This window comes from Pyrus communis, chromosome 10, assembly GCF_041283825.1.
Source record: "Pyrus communis isolate YQ-2024b chromosome 10, ASM4128382v1, whole genome shotgun sequence".
Lineage (NCBI taxonomy): Eukaryota > Viridiplantae > Streptophyta > Magnoliopsida > Rosales > Rosaceae > Pyrus > Pyrus communis.
The window spans coordinates 2,135,554-2,162,073 of NC_142574.1; the positions used below are offsets into that span (position 1 = coordinate 2,135,554).

Here is a 26,520-nt window from a genome sequence, read left to right on the forward strand (position 1 = left end):
CTCGCGAAGGAAAATGATTCGCAAGATAGGGGAACAACGTTGAAGATTTATGCCCCACTGACTGGCCTTAAGGCGCTTGCTCTTCCTACAAAAGACAACTCCATGCATATTAAGTCGTGGTCTTCTAAAGTATCTTGGAAGGTGGCAGACTTTGTTCGATCAAATACGGAGAAGGAGGCGTGCACACCGGGGATTCTTATCTTGAACCCTTCGCACCATGCTCGTGACAATCATCTGGCTTTGTTTAAGCTTCTCGGAGATCACATCCGCAGCGGAGCTATGGCTTGGAATGACGCCTTGTCGACTACCGGAGAAGCTGTTTTTGATGAGTCTTATTGGGAGTGGCTTGAAGATGTCTTGGGCTGATCTAAACATGTGCTTACTAGCATGGGCCTTTACCATGCCGTGTACGCGTCTTTGTTTAGTTATGATCTCCATCATTCTGTCCTTCATGCGTTCTTCGAGCATTGGTGTTCAGCGACTAACACGCTTCATACAGCTCAAGGAGAGATGTCAATTTCACTTTGGGATCTCCACAAGATAGGGGGATTGCCAATCCAAGGTAAGTTTTATGACGAGGTCGTTCCTAGTGCGGATGAACTTTCTCTCTGCAATAACCGAGGATTGCCTGCGAGTTGTCGCTGTTTATTTTGGGCATATCACAAGCTTTCCCAAGATGCTCGAAGTAAATCAGGCGTGAAGATTTCTTCATGGATCCGCTTCTGGTATTGGGAGGACACAAGGTACAAGAAGTCCTCGAAGAGAAGAAGTTGCAACAAAACCACTAAGCCAAAGGGAGACTCATATCCATCTGGTGCCATTGGTTCAGCTAGGCGTCGTTCCCCTGCCGAGTTGAGGGCGTTTGAGGACCTTGGCATAGCATCAGAGCATGTGGAAGAATCTTACCTAGCTGCTTTCTTAGCTTGTTGGCTTTGTAAGTTTGTTTTTCCAATCGGCGACGTCAACTTTGTTCGTCCTGGGGTTTTCAAAGTTGCTAGCAAGATGGCTGCAGGTGAATCTTTTAGTCTTGCTATCCCGGTTTTGGCCAATATTTATAATGGCTTGAGTGTTGTTTCGAACTCAGCAAACACTGAAGATCGTGCCGCGGTTCTTCCCTACCACTATGTGTATGGTTGGTTGGGTGAGTACTTCGGTACTCATTTTTTTTCTTCAACTCTAAACAAGTCAGGGCCTTTGATGACGAAGTATTCTGGCGTGCTTTCTTCGAAGAGCCTCGATGATTCCCAGGCGCAAGCACTGTTTAGAAGCTGCGAAGGCTTGAAGATGGACTATCTGACGAGAGTTGGCTCGGTGCGGCGAGGCATCATGGACGATTCGCATCTTCGCTTCTCAGACTTATCTTACCTTATAAGTCTTCGCTCAGGGTATGTTTCTTTGCGGCAAGAAGATCGATGCATTGTTCAGCCGTATAGTCCCCACCGTTTCAGCAGGCAATTTGGTTTTGTCCAACATGTGCCAGGCAAGCTGAAGGAAAAAAAATAATTAGACTCCTTGCAAGCCGTGTATATGCATTGGGAGTCTTGTACCCGTGCATGTACAAATGCTTCTGTCACCCTGCCGGCCAAAGACGAGTTCAAGAGTAGTCCAGTAACCCGTGCTTACGTAAGTTGGTGGTCAAAGGTATATTATGAGAATTTGGGGATGGCAAGTGGTACCAATTCTTCTCATTCACACCTTAATGTATTGAAAGAGGGGTGTTCTGTGGTTCCTACACAATTGATATCTTTTGATTGCGCGAGTGCTGCTACTTTGCAAGATAGACCAGTGGTTTTAGTCCCTCAATGCCCACGCTTGTCTTCTCAACATCTGGATGTATCTGAAGAGGCTGGTGATGAAGTTGATTCGCACGAAGATGGACTTGTCTTGCGGCAGGGTCAACAAGTTTTAAACAAGCGACGTCTTGAAGGCGCTCAAGCCGATAGCGATGTCAATTTTCGTCATAAGAAGAAATAAGTGTTTAGGCTCCCTCAACTCGATGGCAGTGTGTCGTTTGAGAAAGACGTATGCATCTTCTTCTCTCTTATGACTTCTTCTGCTTTCATTGTTCTAGCTTTTGCTTCTAACAGCTTTCTTTGTTTTCTTTAGGTTGGGCCTTCTTGTTCTTTTGACTTGGCGACCACAGGTATTTATTCTTATACGGAGATGTTATTTGGAGGCGACCTACCTACAGGCGAGGAGATTGGGGATCCACCTGGTACAGAGCTTATCCCAAGTTCGTCAAGTTTCGCAAGTTTGCCGTGTGTAGGTGGAGGCATGCAAGATCCCGTCGTGCGTTCTATACCTTTGCCAGCTAGCTCTGAGATCTCTCTGAGAGGGCCAAACCTTAGTGGTACTGAGTAGCTTATTCATCGCATCAATCTTTATGCGGCAATGGATATCAAGAGCCATATTGAGGGGAGGATTTCGAAATGCCCGTCGGAGGACCTTGCGTTGCTTAAGGAGGACTTGTCGAAACTTATTTTTGCAATTGACAATCTTAACATTGATTCTTCATCCTTAAAGATCAAAATTGCTGAAATTATGGCCGCCTCAACTGAGTATTCTTCCTTGCGTGTTATTTCCTTGAAGAAGTTGAGTCCAGATGTTAGAGCTCACCAACTTGCTGCAATAGACTTGTCACTAACCCAGGCCCGGTCTTCTCAGCAAGCTGCTTCGGGAGATTATCAATCTACAGAGACTTCTTTAGGTTCTGTCCGGGTACGTCTAGATATGTTGATGCGAGAACAAGAACAGCTGGGCAGCGAGACATCAAAACTTGAAAGTGTTCTCGGGGAGCAGGGAGCTACACTTTCTCAATGCCAAGAGGAGATTTCACGCCTAGAACAAGAGAAAGACATGGCTATAGAGTTGCCCATCCTGTCTCTCACCGAGGTAGAGACTTTGAAGGCTTTGGAAGGCTTGCTTGAAGACCGCCTCCTTAGTGTTAGGGACATAGTTTTCGAGTAGTGTCTTCTGCCCTTTTTTTCTTTTGTAATCAGACTTTTTCCTTTAAAGAAATAAAATGTTTGCATTCTTGAATTTGCTCTTTATTTTTCAAAGTGTTTTTTTTTTTTTTTTTTTTTTTTTTTTTGAAATAAAATTGACTTTCTTTTAATGAAACATTTATTTATTTATTTTGATGTGACTGTACTTGAAGTTTTGAAGTTTCAAGTTGCCTACGTACTCTTCCAAAGAAGGGATCAAGTCATAACGTAGTTCAAATGAGTGATGGTTTTGATGATGATTTTGCCGTACACAGTTTATGCTCTTGCGGGCCAAGAGCGTGGTGCGTTTGTTTTAGGGGTAGTAGCGCTTCAAAAATCTGCCGTTGATGGGGCCGATCTTCAACCCGTCTTATGCCATGATTAAGTAGGCGCCATTGGTGTAGATCTCTTGTATTACGTAGGGTCCATCCCACTTTGATGTGAACTTGCTTTTTGTCTTATGAGTTGTAATGATAGGCCTACGCAATGCCAGCATGAGATCTCCGGCTTGGAAAGACCTTGGGCGGACTTTCTTGTTGAATGCCTTGGATAACCGTGCTTGGTAGCATTCCAAGTGTTGTTGAGCTTCGAGCCTTCTCTCATCCAGCGCTTCCAACTCCTGAAGGCGCAACTTTGCATTTTCTTCATCAGTCAAGCCTTCTTGTACAGCCATCCTTAGTGAGGGGATTTGACTTTCAAGCGGTAGAACAGCTTCTACGCCATATACGAGAGAATAAGGTGTAGCTTGGGTAGGAGTCCTATGTGTAGTCCTATATGCCCAAAGTGCTTCACTTATTCTTTCATGCCAGTCTCTCTTTGTTCGGCCGATTACCTTTTTCAGGAGGTTGCACAGCGTCTTGTTGAATGCTTCCGCGAGGCCGTTGGCCGGAGCATGATACATGGAAGACTTGTGCTGCTTGAACTTGTATTTGTCGCAAAGCTCGTCCACGAGTCGGTTGGAGAACTGCTTTCCGTTGTCAGTGATAATGTAACGAGGCACCCCATATCGGTGGATGATATGCTCCTTGATGAAACGAACAACAGTTTCCTTTTTTACTTCCCTTAAAGGTATGGCTTCAGCCCACTTGGAGAAGTAATCTGTTGCAGCTAGGATGTAAGCTTCCCTTGCAGATGACTTTGGCGTAATTGGTCCTACAACGTCCAATCCCCATGCGTCGAACGGCCATGAAGCAACTGTAGGGTGTAATGGTTCAGGTGGTTGACGTATGAAGTTGGCGTGGAATTGGCAGGCTTGGCACCTTTTGGCGTGTTCCAGGCAATCCTTCACCATGCTCGGCCAGTAGTAACCCATCCTTTTAAGCTGGAAATGTAGCTTTGGTCCAAATTGATGTGCCCCACACACACCTGAATGTGCTTCTTCCATGGCTTGATTAATTTCTTCCTCACCTAGGCATCTCAGGAGCAGTCCTTCAAAAGAGCTTCGGTAGAGTGTTCCTTTGTAGTAAAGGAAGCGAGGTGCTCGTCGACGTATTTCGGAACGGTGTCTAAGATCATCTGGAAGCTTTTCGTGCTCTAAGTAGTCGATCAGCGGCTGTCTCCACTCTTCGGCATCGACTGGAAGTACTGAGATGACATTTGTATCATCTAGTGACATTTCATTAACGAGCGGAATCACCCATCTTTGGAAAACTGGCACGTCTGCAACTTCATCTTTTCCTAGTGTCATACTCAAGGCTAGAATGGCGAGAGCGTCTGCCATTTGATTTTCCTTTCTTGGCACATGTTCTAGTGTCACAGCTTCGAACTTTTGTAGCAGTTGGGTCGCTAGCCGGAAGTATGGGACGAGATCATCTTTCCTCACCTCATACTCAGTTAAGAGTTGATTGATTATGAGCTTGGAATCGCCATATACCTCAAGAGCTGTGATTTCCATGTTGATCGCCATTTGGAGCCCGATGATCAATGCTTGGTACTCAGCAACATTGTTGGAGCATAGCTCATTCAGTTGGAAGGAGTAAGGTAGTATGTGCCTTTGTGGTGACATGAATACTACTCCTGCCCCCGCTCCGTCTGCTCGTGCGGATCCGTCGAAGAACATCGTCCATGTCGGGAAGATGTCGATGTAGAACACCTCCTCGTCAGGCAAGTCGTCTGAGATTTTCCAATCAGCCGGGATTGGATGATCGGCAAGGAAGTCTGCTAGTGCTTGTCCCTTGACGGCTTTAGCTGGGACGTAGATGATCTCATATTGATTAAGAAGCAAAGCCCATTTAGCGAGTCGCCCTGTCAAGACTGGCTTAGTCATAACGTATTTGACAAGGTCGGCTTTAGCAACCAAGTGGATGGTGTAAGCATGCATGTAATGTCTGAGTTTCTGAATGGCAAACACCAAAGCGAGGCACATCTTTTCTATTGGGGAATAGTTCAACTCAGCGCCGGTGAAAGTTCGACTGAGGTAGTAAAGTGCTCCTTCTCTTTGGGATTCATTCTCTTGCGCCAAGAGTGCTCCGATTGAACTTTCCTGAGCAGCAATATACAATATGAGTGGTTTCCCGGGCACAGGTGCCCCAGGACAGGTGGACTTGACAAATATTTCTTTATGCTTTCAAAAGCATTATGGCATGCTTTGTCCCATACGAATGGAACATCTTTCTTCATAAGGCGACTAAACGGTTGACAACGCCTTGCGAGGTTGGAGATGAAGCGTTTGATGAAGGCTAGCCGTCCTTGTAGACTTTTCAGCTCGTGCAGGTTTCTTGGCTCGGGCATGCTTTGAATGGCCTTGATCTTTGATTGGTCTACTTCAATACCACGGTGCTTGACGATGAAGCCGAGGAATTTTCCAGAGGTGACGCCAAACGCACACTTTAACGGGTTCATCTTGAGGTTGTATTTTCGCAGCCTTTCGAACACTATTCGCAGATCCTTCAAGTGGTCTGATCTTTTCTTCGTCTTGACCACCACATCATCTACGTGACATTCTACGTTTTTGTGTAGCATGTCATTGAAGATTTTCTGCATTGCGCGTTGATACGTAGCTCCAGCGTTCTTTAGACCAAAGGGCATCACCTTGTAGCAGTAGATACCTTTTGGAGTACGAAAGGCTGTTAGTTCCTCGTCTTCGAGGGCCATGCGAATTTGATTGTACCCAGAAGAGCCATCCATGAATGATAATGCCTCATGGCCAGTGGTTGCATCCACCATGATTTCAATGATTGGCAAGGGGAAGTCATCCTTTGGGCAAGCATCGTTGAGGTCCCGGAAGTCTACGCAAACACGTATTTGTCCTGATTTCTTAAGGACAATGACGATGTTAGAGATCCACTTGGGGTATTGCACTTCTCGAATAAAGCCTGCTTCGATTAGCTTGTCGATCTCGACCTCGATTTGTGGGATAAGCTCATATCGATAGCGTCTTTGAGTTTGCTTTATTGGTCGTGTTCCAGGCCTGACCGCAAGATGATGAACAGCGATGATAGGGTCCAGGCCGGGCATTTCTTTGTAGGTCCAGGCAAAGACGTCTTTGTACTCTAACAACAGCTGATAATACTCCTCCATATCGTCTATACTTAATAATGCACTTACGAAGATAGGCTTTGGTTCCTTGCTTGTACCTAAGTTGAGTTCCTTGAGATCATCGATCGTGGCTTGCCCCCCATCTTCGAGCTATGGTGGTGCAGCAGTGACATCTTCCTCGGGGATTTCGTCTTCTTTACCTTCTTGAACCGTGACGTGGAAAACATCTTAGATCTCCTCTTCGGTGCTGTCTTCTCGAGCTTGTCGGCATAAGGATTGTCTGGTGTTCTGGGAGAGGCGTTCCTCGCAATCTTCATAAGAAGGAGCCTTGACCGAGTAATTGAAGAAGTCTTCTGGGAAGAGGTCGCACATTGTGATGGGGATGGACGATCTTTGTGTCGAAATTTCATTATCTCCAACACTTTCACATTGTTCTGGAGGTTGACAGGAGCTGTTTTGCCCCTTTTCGACTGATAAACTTGTGGACAAAATGGTTGTTGCTTGTCCAATTTCTTCGAAGCGATCTTCGAAATGCATTCCTCACAATCTTCATGACAAGGAGCCTTGATCGAGAAATTGAAGACGTCTTCGAGGAAGAAAAGATCCCGCATGAACGATCTTTGTGTTGTAATTTCATCATCCTCAACATTTTCATGTAGCTTTGAAGGTTGACGGTAGCTGCTTTGCCCCCTTTCCGATTGGTGAACTTGTGGACAAGACATATGTTTCTCGTGCAGCTTCTTCGGAGTGACATGAATCCATCCTTCATCTTCACTTGACTTGACTGACATGGTTTTGGAGCATGCCCCCAGCGGTTGAGGTGAAAACTTTAAGTCGAAAGAGCCATAAGTGACATCTTTCTTAGGGATTTCATCTTCAGTGCCGTTCTCTTGGGTTTGTTGGCATGAAGATTTGCCAGTGTGGACGATGATGCGCCTCCTTACCTTCAGTGGTCCTTTTGTGTCAACCTCTAGGATTGCTTGGCGCTTCATCCTTGAAGGAATCAAGCTTCGAACATCGTCCTTTTCTCCTAACCCATCGAGCTTTTCTCCCTTTGGTGTTGTCTTCCTCTTTCCAAAAGGCTTCTCATTATCTTCAAATCTTTCTGAAGTTGATCGTCGTAGAGGAGAGATAACTGTGTTGCTTTGTTTCTTAAGCTTTAACAACCTTTCAAAAACAGAGCTTTGGGATGTTGGCGCGTTAAGCCTCTTGAAGACAGAGGTTCAGTCTTGACCGCCAATGCGATTAAGCACTGAAGTTCTGGAGCTTGACTGGCTCATCCTATCGAAGACCGACGTCCGATGGGAGGGTTTAGGCTCTTCTTGGTCTTGTTCAATGCTCATGTTGACATATTGAGTGCTGTGTTTTTCGCTTGGCTTGAAATCATCACAGGTGCATTTGGTGTGAAACCAAGTCCGGCTTTGTTGTTGTCAACTCCATAACCATGCTCCTTCAACTTCTTTTGAGTTTTGGTGAGGTTACGTTCTTCGTCATTGACAGTATTTGAAACCTTCTTTCCAGCCACCGCAGAAGAAGCGAAGTCGTACCCGGCCTTTGACATGAGTTTGTAGGCGTTAGGGTCGAAACCTTCCTCGGTCCTCTTGGTTGGAAGAAAGCTTGATTCCACCTTTCTTGGTAGAGCTTTTATGAAGCCTTGTGGTAGTCTTGCGGCCTTAGCATCCCCTAGCTGTGTCAGAGGCAAAACTGCATTCGTCTTGAGCAACTTCACGTTATCCGTGTACCACTGTGTGTCGGTTTTTCTAGTTTCGAATGGAGATTGACCATTCTTTCTTCTTGACATCGGGATATACCGGAATATGGGTGTGTTCGGTCCTTCTGACGGCATCCTACTCCCTTTGGTTGTTGCAGGTTTAGCAAACTCGTCATCATCTTTGCTTGAAGATGGCACGGCCTGCTCTTTTTGCTTTTTAGGCATGGCTTGCCACTCCTGCTTTTTAGGTGCTGCTCTGCCCGTGGATTTGATCTCTTCCGGAAGGGCTTCGGGTACCGTCTCTTCATCCATGTAGAACTTAGCATCTGCAAAATGTGATTCGGCTTCGGTGAATGGCTTGGTATCACCTTGGATCACCTTCACTCCTTCTCGGTAAAATTTTAGGCATTGGTGAAGGGTGGACGGCACTACCCCATTTGCGTGGATCCAAGGTCTTCCTAAGAGCAAGCTGTAGGAAGTTCTTGCATCAATCACGTGGAATATCGTGCTTGATTTGAGCTCACCCATGGTCATCTCTACTCGGATCATGCCCATCGCCCTTTGTCCTCCTTGGTTAAAACCCTGGATCAGCAGACGGCTCAGGGATAGTTCATTCACCTTGATGCCGATTATGGTCATTGTTGATTTTGGCATGATGTTTATGGCCGACCCACCATCCACAAGCATGCGGTTGACTTTGTATTCCCTTATGTACCCGGAGACGAAGAGAGGATGGTTGTGAGGCTTTGATCCCAACAGTAGGTCTTCGTCAGTGAAGTTAATTACGTCATGGGTGGCACAACATGTGGCACATTCATGTGGCTGAAGCTTCGAGCCTTCGTCGTTACTTTCTTGCACTTCGTGGTCGTCGGGACCTGCCAAGACTGCTGCTAGTGCTCTTCGCATCTTTTTTGGCAATGGTAGCGCTTCCTCGATGCTAAAGTGTATTGGCAGACCTTCTCCAGGTGTAAGGGTCTTTTCTACGTCAGTGGCGATAGCTTTGCCTTTTGAGGGCTCTTCTATTTCTATTTCAACCATGTGACAGGCCACGGTAGTGCACTGTTGGAAAAAGTCATTCGGGAAGTACTCACGCAAGGAAACGGGAATGCGTGGCTCCTGCTCCATAGGTTCCCTAGCATATGTTGTTTTTTTATGCTTTATGTTTCTTTTAGGCTTCGCATTGTTGCGGCCGTGGTGATTTCTTCTTTGTTCCACCTTTGGCTGTATGACTTGTGGTCTTGGTTTCCTTGTCTTTTTGTAGGTTACCAATATCCATCCTTCTTCATCATCAGCATGTGCATCTTGGTCACTTTTCTCCAGTGATGGTTGTGTAGGAGGTGTCGTGCAACTTAAGCATTCACGGGAACGGTCAGGTGTCGTTTGGAGAGGCACATGATTAAACGATCCAAACGCAATTGTAGTGGTATGCGTTGCGGCCGTGTCCTCAAGGTCGAGCTCAATTTGCCTTTGTTGTGCTAGCTTCATGATGAGTTCTTTAAGAACGAAGCACTTGCCAACAGGATGGCTCACAATACGATGGTACTTGCAGTACCTAGGATCGTTTGTGCGATTCATTTCTTCAGGACGCTTGCATTCGGGTAGCTCAATTACCTTTTTTTCCAGCAAGTCATCTAACATGGCAGCCATGTCAGAGTCAGGAAAAGGGTACGTTTTCTGTTCCAACTCTCTCAAGGTGTTATTGTATCTGTCTTGGGTGCGAGAAGGCTCACTTGTCTTTATCTCCTTCGCTTTCTTCTTGGAGAAGGTCTTGATGGGCGCTGAGGAGGTCTTGATGGGCGCTGAGGAGGTCTTGATGGGGGTAGTGTTGACGGTGAAAGGTTCCTTAGCGGGCTTCTTCCCGGTCTTGTCTACATTTGGGGCGAATACTTTCTCCTTATTGAAGTTAGTAATCGGCTCCTTTTTCCCATGATTAGCGATACTCAGCTCCATGTCGTGGGAACGAGTTGCTAGCTCTTCGAATGTTCTTGGTTTTATGCCTTGGAGGATGTAATGTAACCCCCAGTGCATGCCTTGAACGCACATCTCAATGGCAGAGGTTTCAGAAAGCCGATATTTGCAATCTAGACTTAAGGAGCGCCATCTATTTATGTAGTCGACGACAGGTTCATCTCTCCACTGTTTCGTACTGGTCAGCTCTAGCATGCTTACAGTACGACGAGTGCTGTAGAAACGGTTGAGGAATTCCCTTTCTAGCTGGTCCCAACTGTTGATAGACTCAGGTTCGAGGTCAGTGTACCAGTCAAAAGCGTTACTTTTCAGCGAACGCACGAACTGTTTGACGAGGTAGTCTCCCTCTGTCCCAGCATTGTTGCAAGTTTCAATGAAATGGGCGACATGTTGCTTCGGGTTGCCTTTTCCATCGAACTGCATGAATTTTGGGGGCTGATAACCCCTTGGCATCTTCAAAGCATCAATCTTCTTGGAGTAAGGCTTTGAGTACAGTGCGGAGTCATGCGAGCTTCCTTCGTACTGTGTCTTGACAGTGCTTGCGATCATCTCCTGTAGCTGCTGGATAGAGAGAGATCCCATGAATGCCGTTGCTTGGTCTAACTTCGGCTTCTCTTCAACTTTCTCCACTGGTGGCTCCTCTTCTTCGTCGTCTTCTTTCTTTAATAGGCCAATATTTGGGTCGACTTTCACGTCGGGCAGCGCATCTAGTTGGTTGACAAGTGCGGCAATCTGCAAGTCCTTCTCTTCCACAGTCCGTGTGAGCTTTGCGATTGCTTCATTCATCTGAGCTAGCTGCTCCTCGATTGAAGTTGCTCCAGTGGTCATAACTTGCATGGTTGTACTGCCGCTCGAATCAGCATCGGAGAGTAGGGACTCTGAGTATTTCCTCGGGCTTTCCCCCTTTGATGCCCTTAGCGAGGTTAAGGTGATCACAGGCTCGTACCTCAAGTGCTCTTGTTCCTTTGACAGAGTTAATGCAGGGGCGGAAGCCGCAGCAAAAAGAGCTCTTGCCTTACTTCGGGTTATGATGCCCGAAATATCACCACTTGCGGCGATAATGTTCTTGTTCTTTGCTTTGATTGCAGGAACAGCTTGATCCTTTCTTGATGCCATTTGCGTTTTTCGATGATTTGAGGATAGAGATGAGAGGTAGAGAGGTCCCACTGGGCGTGCCAAGTTTGTAAACACGAAAAGTTCCTGCAACAAGAAACAAGAATACCGTGTACAAAAATATATATTTTGTATTAATGATTTTGGGGTTACAATCTCTTTGTAATTTGATCCTCTGATTCTATCTTCGTAGGGTGTAGGTTTGTGGATGAGCTGTTGATCCAAAGGGCCGTCGGGGCTTGGTCTAAGGATGAACAGTTGATGAACGGATCTTCAAGGGTCGTTGGGCTTGATCTTGAAGAATGGGTGTATGGGTTTGTGGATGAGCTGTTGATCCAAAGGGCCATCGGGGCTTGATCTAGGGATGAACAGTTGATGAACGGATCTTCGAGGGCTTTTGGGCTTGATCTTGAAGACTGGGTGTATGGATTTCTTCAAGGGCTTTTGGGCTTGATCTTGAAGGTTGATGGATGAGCGGATCTTCAAGGGCTTTTGGGCTTAATCTTGAAGAACAATTGGATGTGTGGATTTGTTGAGGTTGTTGATCCAAAGGGCCGTTGGGGCTTGATCTTAGGATGAACGGATGATGAATGATGAACACTTCTCTTCAGATTTGACGAAGAACGAAGATAGCTTTCTTGGTCCTTCGAGATTTGCTTGAGAGCTTTAGAGTTTCAAAGCTTCAAAGTTTTGGTGTGATGTAAATTCCCTTCTTTCTTTCTCTTCTTCCTTCCTTCTTTCTTTCTTCTTTCTTTCTTTCTTTCTACTTTCTTTCTTTCTTCTTTCTTTCTCCAAAATGAATGCCTTGGCTTCCTATTTATAGAATTCCAAAACTTGATTTTTGGATTTAAATAATCAGATGAAATAAATCATTCCTGCCAGGTATTGACACGTGTCCTATTTGATGACTTTTCCAATTTATTTCGATTTTTCGTTGAGTCACACGCTACATGTAAAATTTATGTGACACGTGAACGTTGAAATTTTAATTATTGGTCAACATTCATTTCACCGAAATTTTGATGTCTACACAATCAATTAAAAATTTCTTAATTCTGCATCATGTTTAATTCAACTATTTTGTATGGTTACGATCCAAAAAATTTTCATCTCTCAGAGTGAATTAATGCTTGTTGAGCGTTTAATTAATCATGTTGGTGTTATCTGGTTTTGTTCAGCGCACCATGTATTTCATTGGTAATAAAAATATAGAATAGTTTACTTGGTGCTAATTTGAACGACATTTCTTTCGAGTATTTTTTTTCTTTATCGTATTGATGGAGGGGACGATAAATTCCAAAGAAATGTTAAGGAGATTCTTTTGAAAATAGAAATTTTTATGGACTCTTGATCATCTCATGTTCTTGGCACAGTTCTCGTGCCAATATTATAAAATATTGTGCCAAAATGATGAGGTGAGGGAGAATCTATAGAGAGTCTGGCTTTGAGAAAGTCTCCTTAGCATTTTACTAACAACACGAATTACACTGAAGACTTTTCTTTTTACTAGTTTTTTTTTTTTTTTTTTTTGGAAACTTTTTACTAGTTGTTTAGTCATGTGATCATCATGACTAAGGTATGTCTTCTCGTACACCACTAGAGAATAAGAAAAAATGTACAATTTTGTTCCCAGATTTACAGTTCATTTATCGCATTTTGGATTTCAAAATTTATTTGTAATTTATTGAGTTATAATTTTCTGGCGTTGAGAAAATGAAGTTGAAGGGTGATTTTTTCATTTAAATTATCACTTTCAGTTTTCAATTGAGTTTTTACTAATTAGATAGAGCTTGAGTCCGTGAGCGCATAGGCTCAAGCCTCAAACGATGCCTAAGTTGGAGTTGGAATGAACAAGTTATTAACATTTTACAGTATTCCAATCATTTCGACTTAGACCATCTCCAACCGAGGGCTGACCAGAGGGTTCGTTTTATCCCTTTGGCCCTCCAAGATATTAATATTTTAATGAACAGTACAGGGCTATATTTGTCTCCATCTCCAACCGAGGGTCATAGGGCTCGTTTTAACCCTGTCACAAAAAACCATCTCTAACCGAGGGTCATAAGTCCAAACATAATTTATTATATAAAAACTACAACTTAAATTCAAATTCAACGGCTAAGTGACATCAACATTTATTATTTATTATTTAAAAACTACAACATAATGTTGTATAATGGCTTAGGAAGTTATAGAAAAAAAATAGAATTTAAAAAAAAATATATGAAACAAATTTTGTAAAATAGAAGTTATAGGAAAAAAATAGAATTTAAAAAAAAATATGAAACAAATTTTGCGAAATAGAAGTTATCGGAAAAAATGGAATTTAAAAAAAATATGAAAAAAAATTTGTGAAATAGAAGTTATAGGAAAAAATGGAATTTAAAAAAATATATATGAAACAAATTTTGTAAAATAGAAGTTATAAAAAAAAAATAGGATTAAAAAAATATATGAAACAAATTTTCTGAAATAGAAGTTATAGTAAAAAAATGGAATTTAAAAAATATATATATGAAACAAATTTTGTAAAATAGAAGTTATAAGAAAAAAATAGGATTAAAAAAATATATGAAACAAATTTTCTGAAATAGAAGTTATAGGAAAAAATGGAATTTTAAAAAAAAATATGAAACAAATTTTGTAAAATAGAAGTTATAGAAAAAAATAGAAGTTATAGGAAAAAATTTGTAAATAAAAAAAATAAAACTGTAAAAAAAAATATATGTTAAAAAATAACGGCTAGCTGGCGTCAGCTAACCGTTGGATTTAAAATTTTCTTCAAGCAATCCTATCGGTTATAATAGGATTGCTCTAATTTTCTGGCCAGCTCGGACTGGTTGGCTAGCTGGATGCTGCCAACCCTTTAACCCTTTCAGATTTCATAGGGCCCACAAACCCTCTGACCTAACTCTCGGTTGGAGATGGCCTAATTCTAGTCATGTGAGCCTAGTCCGGCTCTACCTACGCACTTCTGGGCATTCCAATCGTTTCGACCACTCTGAGTACCACGTGTGTAAGGACACAAAAAAGACATGTTTGGATCACTGACTATTGCGTGAGAGTGTTTACATCAATTTGGAGAGCTGCACATAAACGTGGAAATGGATGCGGAATCTGTGAAATGGTTTGTAAGCATTAGTTAAGAAACGACGGCAATTCAAAGGAAAATCCATTGTAAGCAGATAGAAAAAAAAATTAATCAGCTCAGGGAAACTTGTTTAAAAATGTACAAAAACTTGAAGAGAGTTTGGATAGAGGAAATTTGCAACTACGTAGTTTAGGATCCATTGTCGTAGGAATTCGACGTGAAAAAGAGTGTCGACTGTAGACTACTTGACACACTTTTCCTCCTATTTTATCCAAGCTTAAGGCCAGCAACATAAGATAAACTTACCAGGCAGAGTTCACGTAGTAACTTCCAAAATTCCATTCAAATATTTCCACATCTCCAGTTCACATTAGTCGAACTACTCGGAAAATAACACACCACTTAAAATGTTCTATGCCCAGAAAATACACCAAAATAAAGCAACACTTCACAGCTCCCATGCCTATAAACTCACTACAATAAACACTACACGTTACGTTAGGCAGTACAAAGTATATAGTTGCCAACTAGTCATTGGCGGTCATTTCTTCAGTCGTTGCACAAATGAAATCAACATTGGAGAAATGTAAGTGTATGAAAGCTAAACTTGAAAATCTACTTCTTCGTTGTCCAAATTATGTTTGCACCAAATCTGAGTGAAATTTGGTAACAGAGTTCTGTGGCCACAGAAGCAAGAAACACATTCAGACCAGGAAAACACAAATCACAGAAATCGACGAAACAAACAATAAGGCAAGAACCCTGCAGTGATTCCATACAGGAACCCGGAAGCTAAGAACAGAGCCCAAACCTCAAAGAGAGGCCAAAATCATTCGGCTCGTAAAAGAACAATAACTAACAATTGAAAAACCATCTTCAATCATTCACTCATCAATGGAACAGGCTTTTAAAGAACATCAAAATCTGGCAAAGAAGAGAAGAACAATGAGCTAGATAGACGTGCAAGACTACGAAGCTGCGTTGATCTTGTCGAGTAAACCGGCCCTCTTGATAACTAAGCAATACTGACCAAGACTTAGGGTGCACTACAATGAAAATATAACCATACCCTAGCCAGAAACCCACATTCATAGGCATTCCACATTTTATGCATTAAACTTTCATGACATAATAATACTGGTTGTGTTTATGTAGTTCAGCTCGAACCTAAAACATTTCAGTCATCAAACATACGAGAAACACAGAAATTGATTCAAAGTACGACCGGCTTCCAACATACAATGACCTGTTTATAGCACTCATCTGAACTACGTTTTCCTAAACTTGAGTCATTAGTAACCTAAAATACACATATATGTAAGCAATATCCGAATGTCTTTCACACTTGATAAACAGACTATCTTCAACACGAGTTCTTTACCAGTACTAAGAAAAAGCCAAACTTTCCACAGGAATATTATTGAATAAGTTCTTTAACCAACTACTTTATCATAATAAACAACCATCTTCAAATCATAGTAAGGTGACCTTCAAAAAGACTACATTAACATCACAATATGAAATTCCAATTTTTTTAGAAAAAATACAACTAGGTCAAGCTCATTATTTCACCGAATACTTCTCCCTAGCCAAGTACTATACCCACTCAAGGATAACCTGCACTGTGGTTTAGATACGACGCTGCTTTGGGAGTCTACAACCATTGTGGGGCTTTCTGGTTGTATCTTCAATGTATACAATTGGACTGTGACCCACTCGGGAACTAGAGAAGCCCTCTTTCCAGCTCATGATAGCTTGCCTTTTCTTCTTAAAATAAGTAAAACCTTTCACCTTCATCACAACTGATTTTAAGCCGAAATTTCTTGACATGCGTCCAACGTGTTCTGCAGTTGCTTCAGCCGCATACTTCGCCAATTTAGGTCCTCCTTTCATATCTGGTATGGAACCAGCTGAGGCCCCAAGTTTCTTGTTGCCCTTCGAGTCCGTCACAGTAACAAAGGTATTGTTTTTCATCAGCTTTACGTGGACAATATCAGCATTTTGCTCTATATTAGATCGAGGAAACTGAGAACCCCAAAAGTTGCTCCTTCCATCCTCCTCTACTACTCCCCTCACAAAGTTGATAGACCTGGAATTCCTCTCTCCATTCTCAGAAGCATTGAAACCATTTCGAAAATTTTCTTGGTGCCCTGTAAATCCCACAATATATTTTCAATCATTAGCAAGACATTACCACTAATGAAGAATTGATTTCCCTTCCCATCAAACCTCATGACTCGCCATTTATCTTAGCAAACTAATTCCACAAGCAACCGTATTCAAAATGCGATTCAAAACCCAAAAAATTTAACTTAACATGTAATCAAATTCATAGGCAACAAAAACAGGAACCCAACGTAATCAAATTCACTCAACAATGTAATCAAATTCATGGACGAAATAGAAAAGGAGGCAGGAACAAGAACTTGCCTGGCGGCATCCTAGAGTCGGAGAACGACCTTGAAGTGATGAGCTCGGCGCGGCCCGGGCATTGGGTTCTAGCTAGCCGCTGAATCAGAGAGGAAGACAGTCGAGAAAGAGAAGAATACATCGCAGGTATGATTTCCTGAGGAAATTAAACAAACACTTAATGGGTAATCTGAATAGAAATTAAATAGCATTTCCAATTCCCTCAGCTACTGGAGTGTGTGAAAGAGAAACAAGCCACCAGGCACCAACTACAAAGAGGAAATCGAACAAACCCCAAATCGGAAAATTTTGAGAGAAGAAAATCGAACCCATAAGAAATCCCAATCATTCAAACAAATTGAAACCCAATAAATTAAAAATCAACAAACCCTAAGTAAAAGCACAAAATCAACGCATGATAATAATCTCATTAAACCATCATCGATGTTCATATCCGATACCTACCCACTCAGAACTAAGAGAGAGAGAGAGATACCCAAGTGCGACCAGAAAGCGGGCTGGAGAGCAGGAACGAAGAGACGGAAGGGGCCAACTGAGTGCGAAGAACAACACTGCTGTAGACTGAGTGCCCAGACGAGGGCGTGCATTTCTTTCAGCCCTTACGGATGGTTTATTTATTTACTTTCTAACCAACATCTTTTTCTTATTTACTTTTCGACCCCAAAACTTCGAAGAATGCTTTAGTACTCAAGGATTTGTACGAGTTCATACTCAAAGAATTTCGTGTTCAAATCACAGAGATTTTTAATTATTAGAACCATTCATATTATCAATTTCAAATTCTATATATTCATAACTCTATAAAAAAAAAATTTATCAAACTATGTATAGAATAGATCCTTAATTCAATCGGATAGAAAATATTCAAACTAATCACAAGCTACTAGCTACAGCATGAAAAGGTAATTTTCCTATAAAAGCAGACTGCTCATACATCTTTAGAATGTCACTAACTAGTTGAACCATGCAAGCATGGTGTGCCCTCAAAAGGTCTATCAAAACGCATGCCAACTTATATTATTCCATCGGTCCACCCTCGCACAAATCACACATCAATCTATGCACAGAAGAAACTTCTGATCGTTGAGGCTTGTGCAATGATTGACTCGCCAAGTTGTTCGCACATATACGAGTAGCCAGGATGCTCAAAGTTGTCTATAAAGGTGCAGTGAGAGACATTGAACACTTCCAAATCCTTCATTCCAATCAGTACACAAACCAAAGTTTTCTTGTGAGCCGTTGTACACTTTAGACTCAAGAGCTTAAGCTTTTGCATTCTACCAACCAGCTCATGATTTGACGAAAAGGAAAATCAAAACATGCAACAACCAATGACTCAAGTCCTATCCAGTTCCTGTTAGTTGTTTCAAATCCCAGTCTTTGTAACTGGGTTACAGGTTGATAGAACAAGCTTTGTGAGGCCTAGGGTTCTTTCAGTTGCATCACAAATGGGCTCTTATGCGTCGTTTCTCCCATGACACCCATTTCTACAATACAGTAAGTGTTTTTAAGATTGGGGTGCGCAAATAAGTGTGAAGAATACATGATTTACATCATATATTATGTTGAAGGTTTGTGAGGTATTTTATAGAAAACTTGGGCGATAAAATTGATGGTCGTAGTAAAGTTGGTTTAGCCACATACAACATGTCCATAAGGTTCACATGAAATAACACAGGAAGTTACACATACATATATTAGTTGCAGAAGTTTCACATGAAATGAGAGGAAGTGTTCGTCAGTTTCACGTGAAATGAGAGTGGAAATTACATATGCATATCAGTTATAGAAATTTCAGCGTGAAATTTCAGCATGAAATGAGAGAAGATTTTCATCAGTTTCACGCGAAATGAGAGAGGAATTTACACAATCATATATCAACTAAAGAAGTTTCACGTGAAAGTTACACATGCATACATCAGTTACAAATTTCAAATATGGTAATTAATCGAAACAGATGATACGACAACATATTCCATTTTATGTCATTTATAAGCCTGGCAATTTCTTGTACGACCTGCTAACCCAACACAAACAACACGAAAATAACAGGTTTCAAGTCAACCTATTAACGAGTTAGGTTGTTATTGAGTCAGCCGTTAATAACCCGATAAGATTTTGTTTCCCATATCTATACATTACATATGACAATTTCTTATGTCATCCGTTAACCCGACACGAAACGACATGATCCGTTAACGAATTACGTTGTTATCGGGTCCTCAACATTATGAATAACAAGACTTTCTAGTTCATTTAAATGAATCAAGGAACTCATATCTTTAACCCGATAATGAAATTAAACCAAAATAATGCGATTTTTTTTTTTTTAACAAACGATATTCTCTACACTAAGTCCAACTCCAACCCTTGGAGTAAAACTCAAATTTTAGGGGGGGGGGTTGTATTCAATTGAGAAATTTTAATGGATTTATACATCCATGGAGTTTAAGGAAGTTTAATTGATTTGTAGAGATTCCATGAAAAATTTTAATTCAATTCCCTCGAAATCTCAGGGGGGGGGGATGAGAAATTTGTGAATGCTTAAATTGTACTACGAAATCTCTCAAATTCTCTCAAATTCCTTAACTTTTTAAAATCCTTTAAAATAAAATCCTAAATGAATACACTTGAAATGCTATAAATTTCTTTAAAGTCCTAATTGAATACACTTGAATTTCTAAAAATTTAACAAACTCTCTTAAAATTTTGATTGAATGCACGTTAAATTTCAAATAATCACTTAAACTCCTAATTGAATACCCCTAAATTCATTAAAATAATTAAAATCCCTCAAATTCTCAATTGAATACAATATACTTAGATTCTAATCATACCCTAACTTGCTCCAACCCTTGGGTCAAATATGATTTTTAACCAAAAACTCATTTTTTGGGCAAATTTAGCTCACAATTCCACCCCCCCCTCCCCAAGAGTTAGTGGGTTGGCCACCATCTATTTCTATTTTTTTTTTTTAGTTTTATATTTATAAATTCATTGAATTCAATGGCTAAGATCTAATATGATCAAATATACTGGTAAAAAAAAAATCTAATGGTCCAAATTTAATTTCAACGGCTAATATAATAATAATAAAAAAATTATATTCTTTCATAGTATTTCATGAGTTTCACGATGTCGGTTTAGTGATTTTTCAATATTAATCGGAATCTAAATATTTTTGGGTTTAAATGTTCATAAAATTAAATTATGATAGTCTACATAATTTATTTTTTTAAAATTAGTTACTTTAAGAATCCTAAATTCATTTTTTAATAATTTCTAACTAAGAATTTAACCTAGAAGGGTTGGAGTAGAAAACATGTTTCTGGGTTAAAAATTAAAGTGAATTATAACAATTGTCCATTAACTTTAACCCAATTGGAGTAATGGTCCCTCAACTAAAAATTCATTACCATTGGTCCCTCAACTCATCAAAACGTGCAGCTATTGTCCCTTAACTAAAAGTCCATTACCATTAGTCCCTCTACTCTAATCCAACTGGAGAAATGGCCCCTCAACTTTAACACCATTGGAGAAATGGTCCCTCAACTTTAACCCAATTGTAGCAATGGTCCTTCCAACATAACTCATTTTGACAAAATTCTGATGAAGTTGACGAAAAGAACCATAGCTACAAGTTTTGATAAGTTAAGGGACCCCAATTGTAGCAAAGGTCATTTCAGCATAACTCATTTTGACAAAATTTTGACGAAAATGACCATAGCTATACATTTTGATGAGTTAATGGACCAATGGTAATGGATTTTTAATTGAGGGACCATTGCTCCAATTTGATTAAAGTTGAGGGACTATTACTACAATTTACTCTAAAAACTATAGGTTTTAACCCAAGGATTGGAGATGATCTAAGGGAGTGGAGGAGTGGGCTAAATCAATGGGTTAACAATAATGTGCTTCAAATTTACCTTTGGCGAGAATCGAACCTATGACATCTCACTTATCAATGAGGAGGAACACCACTAGTAATACTAAGTGGCAAATAATGCGATATTAACCATGTTAAATGTTCCAATCTCCTGTGCAAAGCTTTCACTACAAAAAAGCCACTTTCAGACAAAATTTATTCGTCGAACAAAATAAGGTTTAGTCGTCTACTTTTCTAGCCGACGGAAATTCGTCAGACAAATTTTGTTTCTTAGCCGAAAAATGAAAATAAAAATACAGTGACAAGGTTTCACAAAACGCATGTGTGATAGTCCCTACTCCAAGGCACCCTATAAATTTTGAGTGTGTTACTATTTACCATTTACATTGTTGTAATCTATCTATGTTCTTAATGTAAGCAGATAATTTGCATTTGGGTACTACAAACTTTATAGCTTCTTGCAGTAAAGGAATCATTCCTGCTTACAGCTAACAAATCAATCATCGTTAGCTGTAAATCACAAACTAACACGGAACATTGGAATCTACAAAACATCGTCCGTCTCATGTAGCACAAAATCTACATTGTGAACATAACCTTCCTCTCTCATTTTCGACCCTATTTTCCCAGCAATCCATAAATCTGATCAGAATCATCTATCTCCGGCAACAAAACCACAGATATCACTCCTCGCCTCAATCAAGCTCTGCGGGCATCATCTTTAACCCCTTCCCCTTTATCAAGGTCCTAAGATTTGTCATATTTTCCCATGTATTGTTCATAGCGTATATATTTGAGAGCAAAATGTAACACCCTGCATGACATGAAAGTTTTAGGAGCTTAAAACTAAATTGGAGTTCGAAGGGTAAAGTCATACATGATCCAAGTTTGAGTAAGAACTAGGCTGTTAGAACTGAAGATAGCATAAGGTTGTAGATTTCAGGGGAAACTGGACTGGACAATAAGCACACCACTCCTTTTAATCAACAGTACGAGTTGCACATCAGTAGTATTCCCAATACAGGTCACGGTAGAGTTATCCGTCTTTCCAGGTCATCAAAGCTGAGTTGACAACGGAACATAATTGGCTGGATTCAAGCAGCCTTCGTCTTTTTTTCTTCACTCGCCTTCTCTAACGCAGCAGAAGAGCGAGGCACTCCCACGGCTCCATCTTTCTGCTGCAGACTGAGTGCCGAGACGAGTGCGTGCTATTCTTTCCGCCATCTTTTTCTAACCAACATCTTTTTCTTATTTACTGTTCGACCCCAAAACTTCAAAAGAATGTTTTACTACTCAAAGATTTGTAGGAGTTCTTACTCAAAACTCTTCGCGTTCGAATCACAGAGATTTTTACTTATTAGAACCCTTCATGTTATGAATCACTTAAGTAAACTCTTTCAAAATCCATATATTCATAATAATATAAAAATTCATCAAATTCTATTAGAAGCAAACTGCTCATACTGTCATACATTTTTAGAATCTCATTAATTAGTTGAATCATGCAAACATGGTGTGCCCCTCAAAATGTCTACCAAAACGCAGGCCAACTTATATTTACTCCACCGGTCCACACTCGCACATATCACACATCAATATGGACACAGAAAAAACTTCTGGATCGGTGAGGCTTGTGCAATGATTGACTCGCCAAGTTGTTCGCATATATAAGAGTAGCCGGATGCTCAGAGTCCTCTATAAATGTGCAGTGAGTGACATTCAGCACTTCCAAATCCTCAATTCCACTCACTATACAATCGAAGTTTTCAAAAAGCCTGTTCATGAGAAAACTTTGATTTATATATTGCATGGAATTGAGGATTTGGAAGTGCTAAATGTCTCTCAAAGCCGAAAGAACAAGCTTTTTGAGGCCGAGGGTTCTTTCGGCAGCATCACGAGGCTCTCTTGTGCGTCGTTTCTCCCATGACACCCATTTCTACAATATAGTAAGTATTTTTAAGATTGAGGTGCGCAAATAAGTGTGAAGAATACATGATTTACTTCATATATTATGTTCAAGGTTTATGAGGTATTTTATAGAAAACTTGGGCGATAAAATTGATGGTCGGAGTAAAGTTGGTTTAGCCACGTACAAAATGTTCATAAGTCTCACGTGAAATAAGAGAAGGTGTTTGTGAGTTTCACGTGAAATGAGAGTGGAACTTATATATGCATATATCAGTTACAAAAGTTCCAACGTGAAATGAGAGAGAAATTTACAAATCCATATATCAGCTAAAGAAGTTTCACGTGAAAGATACACATGCATACATCAGTTACAAATTTCAAATATGGTAATTAATCCAAACAGATGACAGGACAACATATTCCATTTTATGTCAATTATATGCTTGGCAATTTCTTGCACGACTTGTCAATTCAACACGAAAATAATAGGTTTCAGGTTAACCTATTAATGAGTTGGGTTGTTATTGAGTCACTCGTTTAAGAACCCAATAAGATGTCGTTTGCCATATCTATACATTACGTATGACAATATCGTATATGACCCGTTAACCTGATACGAAACGACACGATCTGTTAACGAATCAGGTCGTTATCACTTATCGGGTCATTTACATTATCAATAACAAGACTTTCTGGTTCTTTTGAATGAATCAAGGAACTCTGTTTAGATAATAGCTTTAACCCGATAATTAAATTAAACGAACATGATGTGGTATTAATCATGTTAAATGTTCCTTTATCCTGTACAAAGCTTTCTCTAAGAAAAAAAAAAAACCCTTTTCAGACGAAATTTTTTTGTCGAGCAAATTAAGGTTCCGTCGTCTACTTTTTGGCCAACGGAAAATTCGTTGGCCAAATTTTGTTTCTTAGCCGAAAAATGAAAACAAAAATACAATGACAAGGTTTCACGCGTGTGATAATCCCTACCTACTCCGAAGCAACCTAGAAAATTTTATACTATTTACCATTTACATTGTTGTAATCTATTTGTGTTCTTAATGTAAGCAGATAATTTGCATTTGGGTACGACAAACTTTATAGCTTCTTGCAGTAATGGAATCATTCCTCATTACAACTAACAAATCAATCATCCTTTAACTGTAAATCACAAACTAGCACGGCACATTGAAATCTACAAAACATCGTCCGTCTCATGTAGCACGAAATCAACATTGTGAACATAACCTTCCTCGACGTTAATTTTCCCAGCAATCCATAAATCTGATCAGAATCATCTATCTCCGGAACATAATTGAGTTGAAAACGGAACATAATTGGCTGGATACAAGCAGCCTTCTACTTTTTTTCTTCACTCGTCTTCTCTAACGCAGTAGAAGAGCGAGGCACTCCCACGGCTCCATTCTTCGGATCATCAGCAGCACCAGACATTGTGAGCTTCCCAAAACTTTTACTTTTATCTTTCTGGGTTTGTTCTTTTAATTACAAGCGATATTACTGATCTATGTTGAGAAAGCAAGAGGGTTTGAGCCCAAAACACAATGTTGCTCCTCATTATCAGATATTTTTCTTTCTACGTTTTTGCTAAGTTTGTATTCCTTTTGGATGTGCATTGGTTTGACTGAGTGTACTGTGTCTGTATTGCAATTGCAGCAAGCAATTTAAAATTTGAAATCAATGATCGACTCTTTTGCACAGGACATCGAAAACGATATCTTATTTAGATTACCCGTTCAATGTTTGATCAGATGCACCTCTGTGTGATGGACATGGAAATACATTATCAAAAACCCCAGCTTCATTCGCGCCGACCGGAACCATCAATTTTAATAGCAACTGCGTCAACTGCCGCCTTGACCATGCTCTGCCCTGACATCGCCTTTAACCCCTTCTCCTTTATCAAATTCCTGAGATTTGCCATATTTTCCCAATTATTGTCAATGGCGTATATATTCGAGAGCAAAATGTAATGCCCCTCATGTTTGGGATCTAACCAGATAAGATTCTTCGCTGCAACCTCTCCAAGCTTTGCTTTGTTATGGATCCGGCAAACACCAAGCAAGGCTCCCCAAACATTGGGCGCAGCAGGATTTGGAGCGCTCAACAATTTCCAAGGCCTTTTCCAGCTCTCCTGCCCGGCCAAAAAGATCAACAAGTATCCCGTAGTGCTTAGGTCCGGGCTTCAGTTAGTATTCGTGCAACATCATGTTGAATATCTCGATACCAAACCCGAATTGCTACAGGCAGATAAAATCAAGAGAAATGCTACGTCATCAGGCTTGACAGCTGAGTGCTTGACCATCCGATCAAATACTTTTAAAGCTTCTCCTCCTTTTCCATTAACTCCATAACCTGCAATCATCGAGATCCAGATAAAAACATCATTGTCCCTCATCCCTAATGTTGAAGTGGATGGCACACTTCATCAAAGAAAAGTTGGAGGCTGGCTTAATTTGTATACCAGTTGTTAAATCTGAAGATCAATTGGCGGATGTCTTCTAAAAGCTATACGTAGTAGAGTTTACCATAGCTCGCTCGACAAGTTAAGCATGATGATATCTATACACCAACTTCAATGAGAGTGTAACGTGAGCATTAGCAGCCCAGCCCAATTGTATGTACTAGTTAACTTTGTATTAGGTTTCTTAGATTGTATAATTACCATGTATTGTCTCTTGTAAATTAGAATATTATATATACACACACACACACATATATATACATACATATATATATATATATATATATATATATCTATTGGTTCCTGAAATATAATAGAAATGTAAGTTTGGCCATTAAATAAAATTTTATGAATTTTATAAAATGTAGAGCATTTGCAAAAGAGTTCGCGTCGAAATCAAGCAAGTGAAACGCAAGTTACATGCTTAGTTTTTTATGACGGAAAGTTACAATTGCGTAATACTCCAACGACCAATGATCTAATCTATTCACGTTATAATTGATGATTAGTTTTTGATAGGTGGTTGAATTGAGCTCATCAATTAATCACATGGATCAATGAATTTATTCGAATCTGTTTCAATCTGCAAATATCTACTCATAATGAACAACACATTTCTTTTGAATAATTGGCATTTCTACGATTAGGCGTGATGGAGTGTTTATCGAAAAAAAATTTGGGGACGTCAAGAAAGTACTGAAAACCATAGACTTAGAAGAAGCCAAGCACTCAGTTGAAATGGTTTTTTCCATGCAAGACTTCATTACTGAATACTTAGACGGTGGAGGTTCAACTAATGTTCAAATAATTGGAATTTGGGGCATGGGGGGTATAGCATGATGCTCTCAACAACTCTAATCGGATTGAGCTGCTCAAACGAACCAGCGATGACATCACATCATGCTATACCACTGAAAGGTAGGCGTGATTCTTTTTCCGCAAGACACGGAAACTTGATATGACTGTGGATCAGACGAGTTTCCTATTTTCTTGGAGATTCCTACAATTTAAGAATTGACATGCGCCGCAAGTAACACACTCCTAAGAGGAAACATTATCTAATTCTAGATATCCTGTTTGATTCTCTCGGTTTAACATGAATTTCGTATCATAAAAGCTCTCTCACAACTAGTGTAAATATCTTCATCTAGGGCATAACTCTGGTAACACAATTCACTCGCATAACGCATATTACACAATCCAGGCATACTCTTTGGTTATTCTCTAGCCTAATGGCGAAGTAAGGAATTGTCGGGTGGAGGGGTGAAAATTTGTGAGTCTTGAACTGTGAATCATATTCATCGACCAAATCACTCTACCAAATTACAGTCTGCTGAAGGCTCTCCTTGTAACTGTGAATGCTGATGATCTTCCTTGTAAAGATTGAAGGGTAATTTACATTTTAACTCCTGCCGCCAGTTATAATATGAGAAAAAAGCATTTACTGATATAGTGGTTTCTGTTGTTTTC

At 40.3% G+C, this 26,520-nt stretch overlaps 1 protein-coding gene and 1 pseudogene across 2 annotated transcripts; one reads left to right on the forward strand and one right to left on the reverse strand.

Moving 5' to 3' along the window:
- The first annotated feature begins 373 nt into the window (after positions 1-373).
- LOC148693348 (uncharacterized) lies at positions 374-1,974 on the forward strand (annotated as a pseudogene).
- Positions 1,975-15,662: 13,688 nt separating this feature from the next.
- On the reverse strand, positions 15,663-17,759 carry LOC137728926 (small ribosomal subunit protein uS11m). Of its 2 annotated transcripts, none has more exons than XM_068467732.2 (3): positions 17,250-17,759; positions 16,775-16,910; positions 15,663-16,494 (listed from the first exon to the last, which is right to left on the reverse strand). In XM_068467732.2, the coding sequence occupies exons 2-3, from the start codon at positions 16,893-16,895 to the stop codon at positions 15,974-15,976; spliced, it is 642 nt and encodes a 213-aa protein (XP_068323833.1). In that variant the 5' UTR covers positions 16,896-16,910; positions 17,250-17,759; the 3' UTR covers positions 15,663-15,973. The 2 variants fall into 2 exon arrangements, with proteins under 2 accessions (XP_068323833.1, XP_068323834.1); XM_068467733.2 differs by having other exon boundaries at positions 17,219-17,371.
- Positions 17,760-26,520: the final 8,761 nt, after the last annotated feature.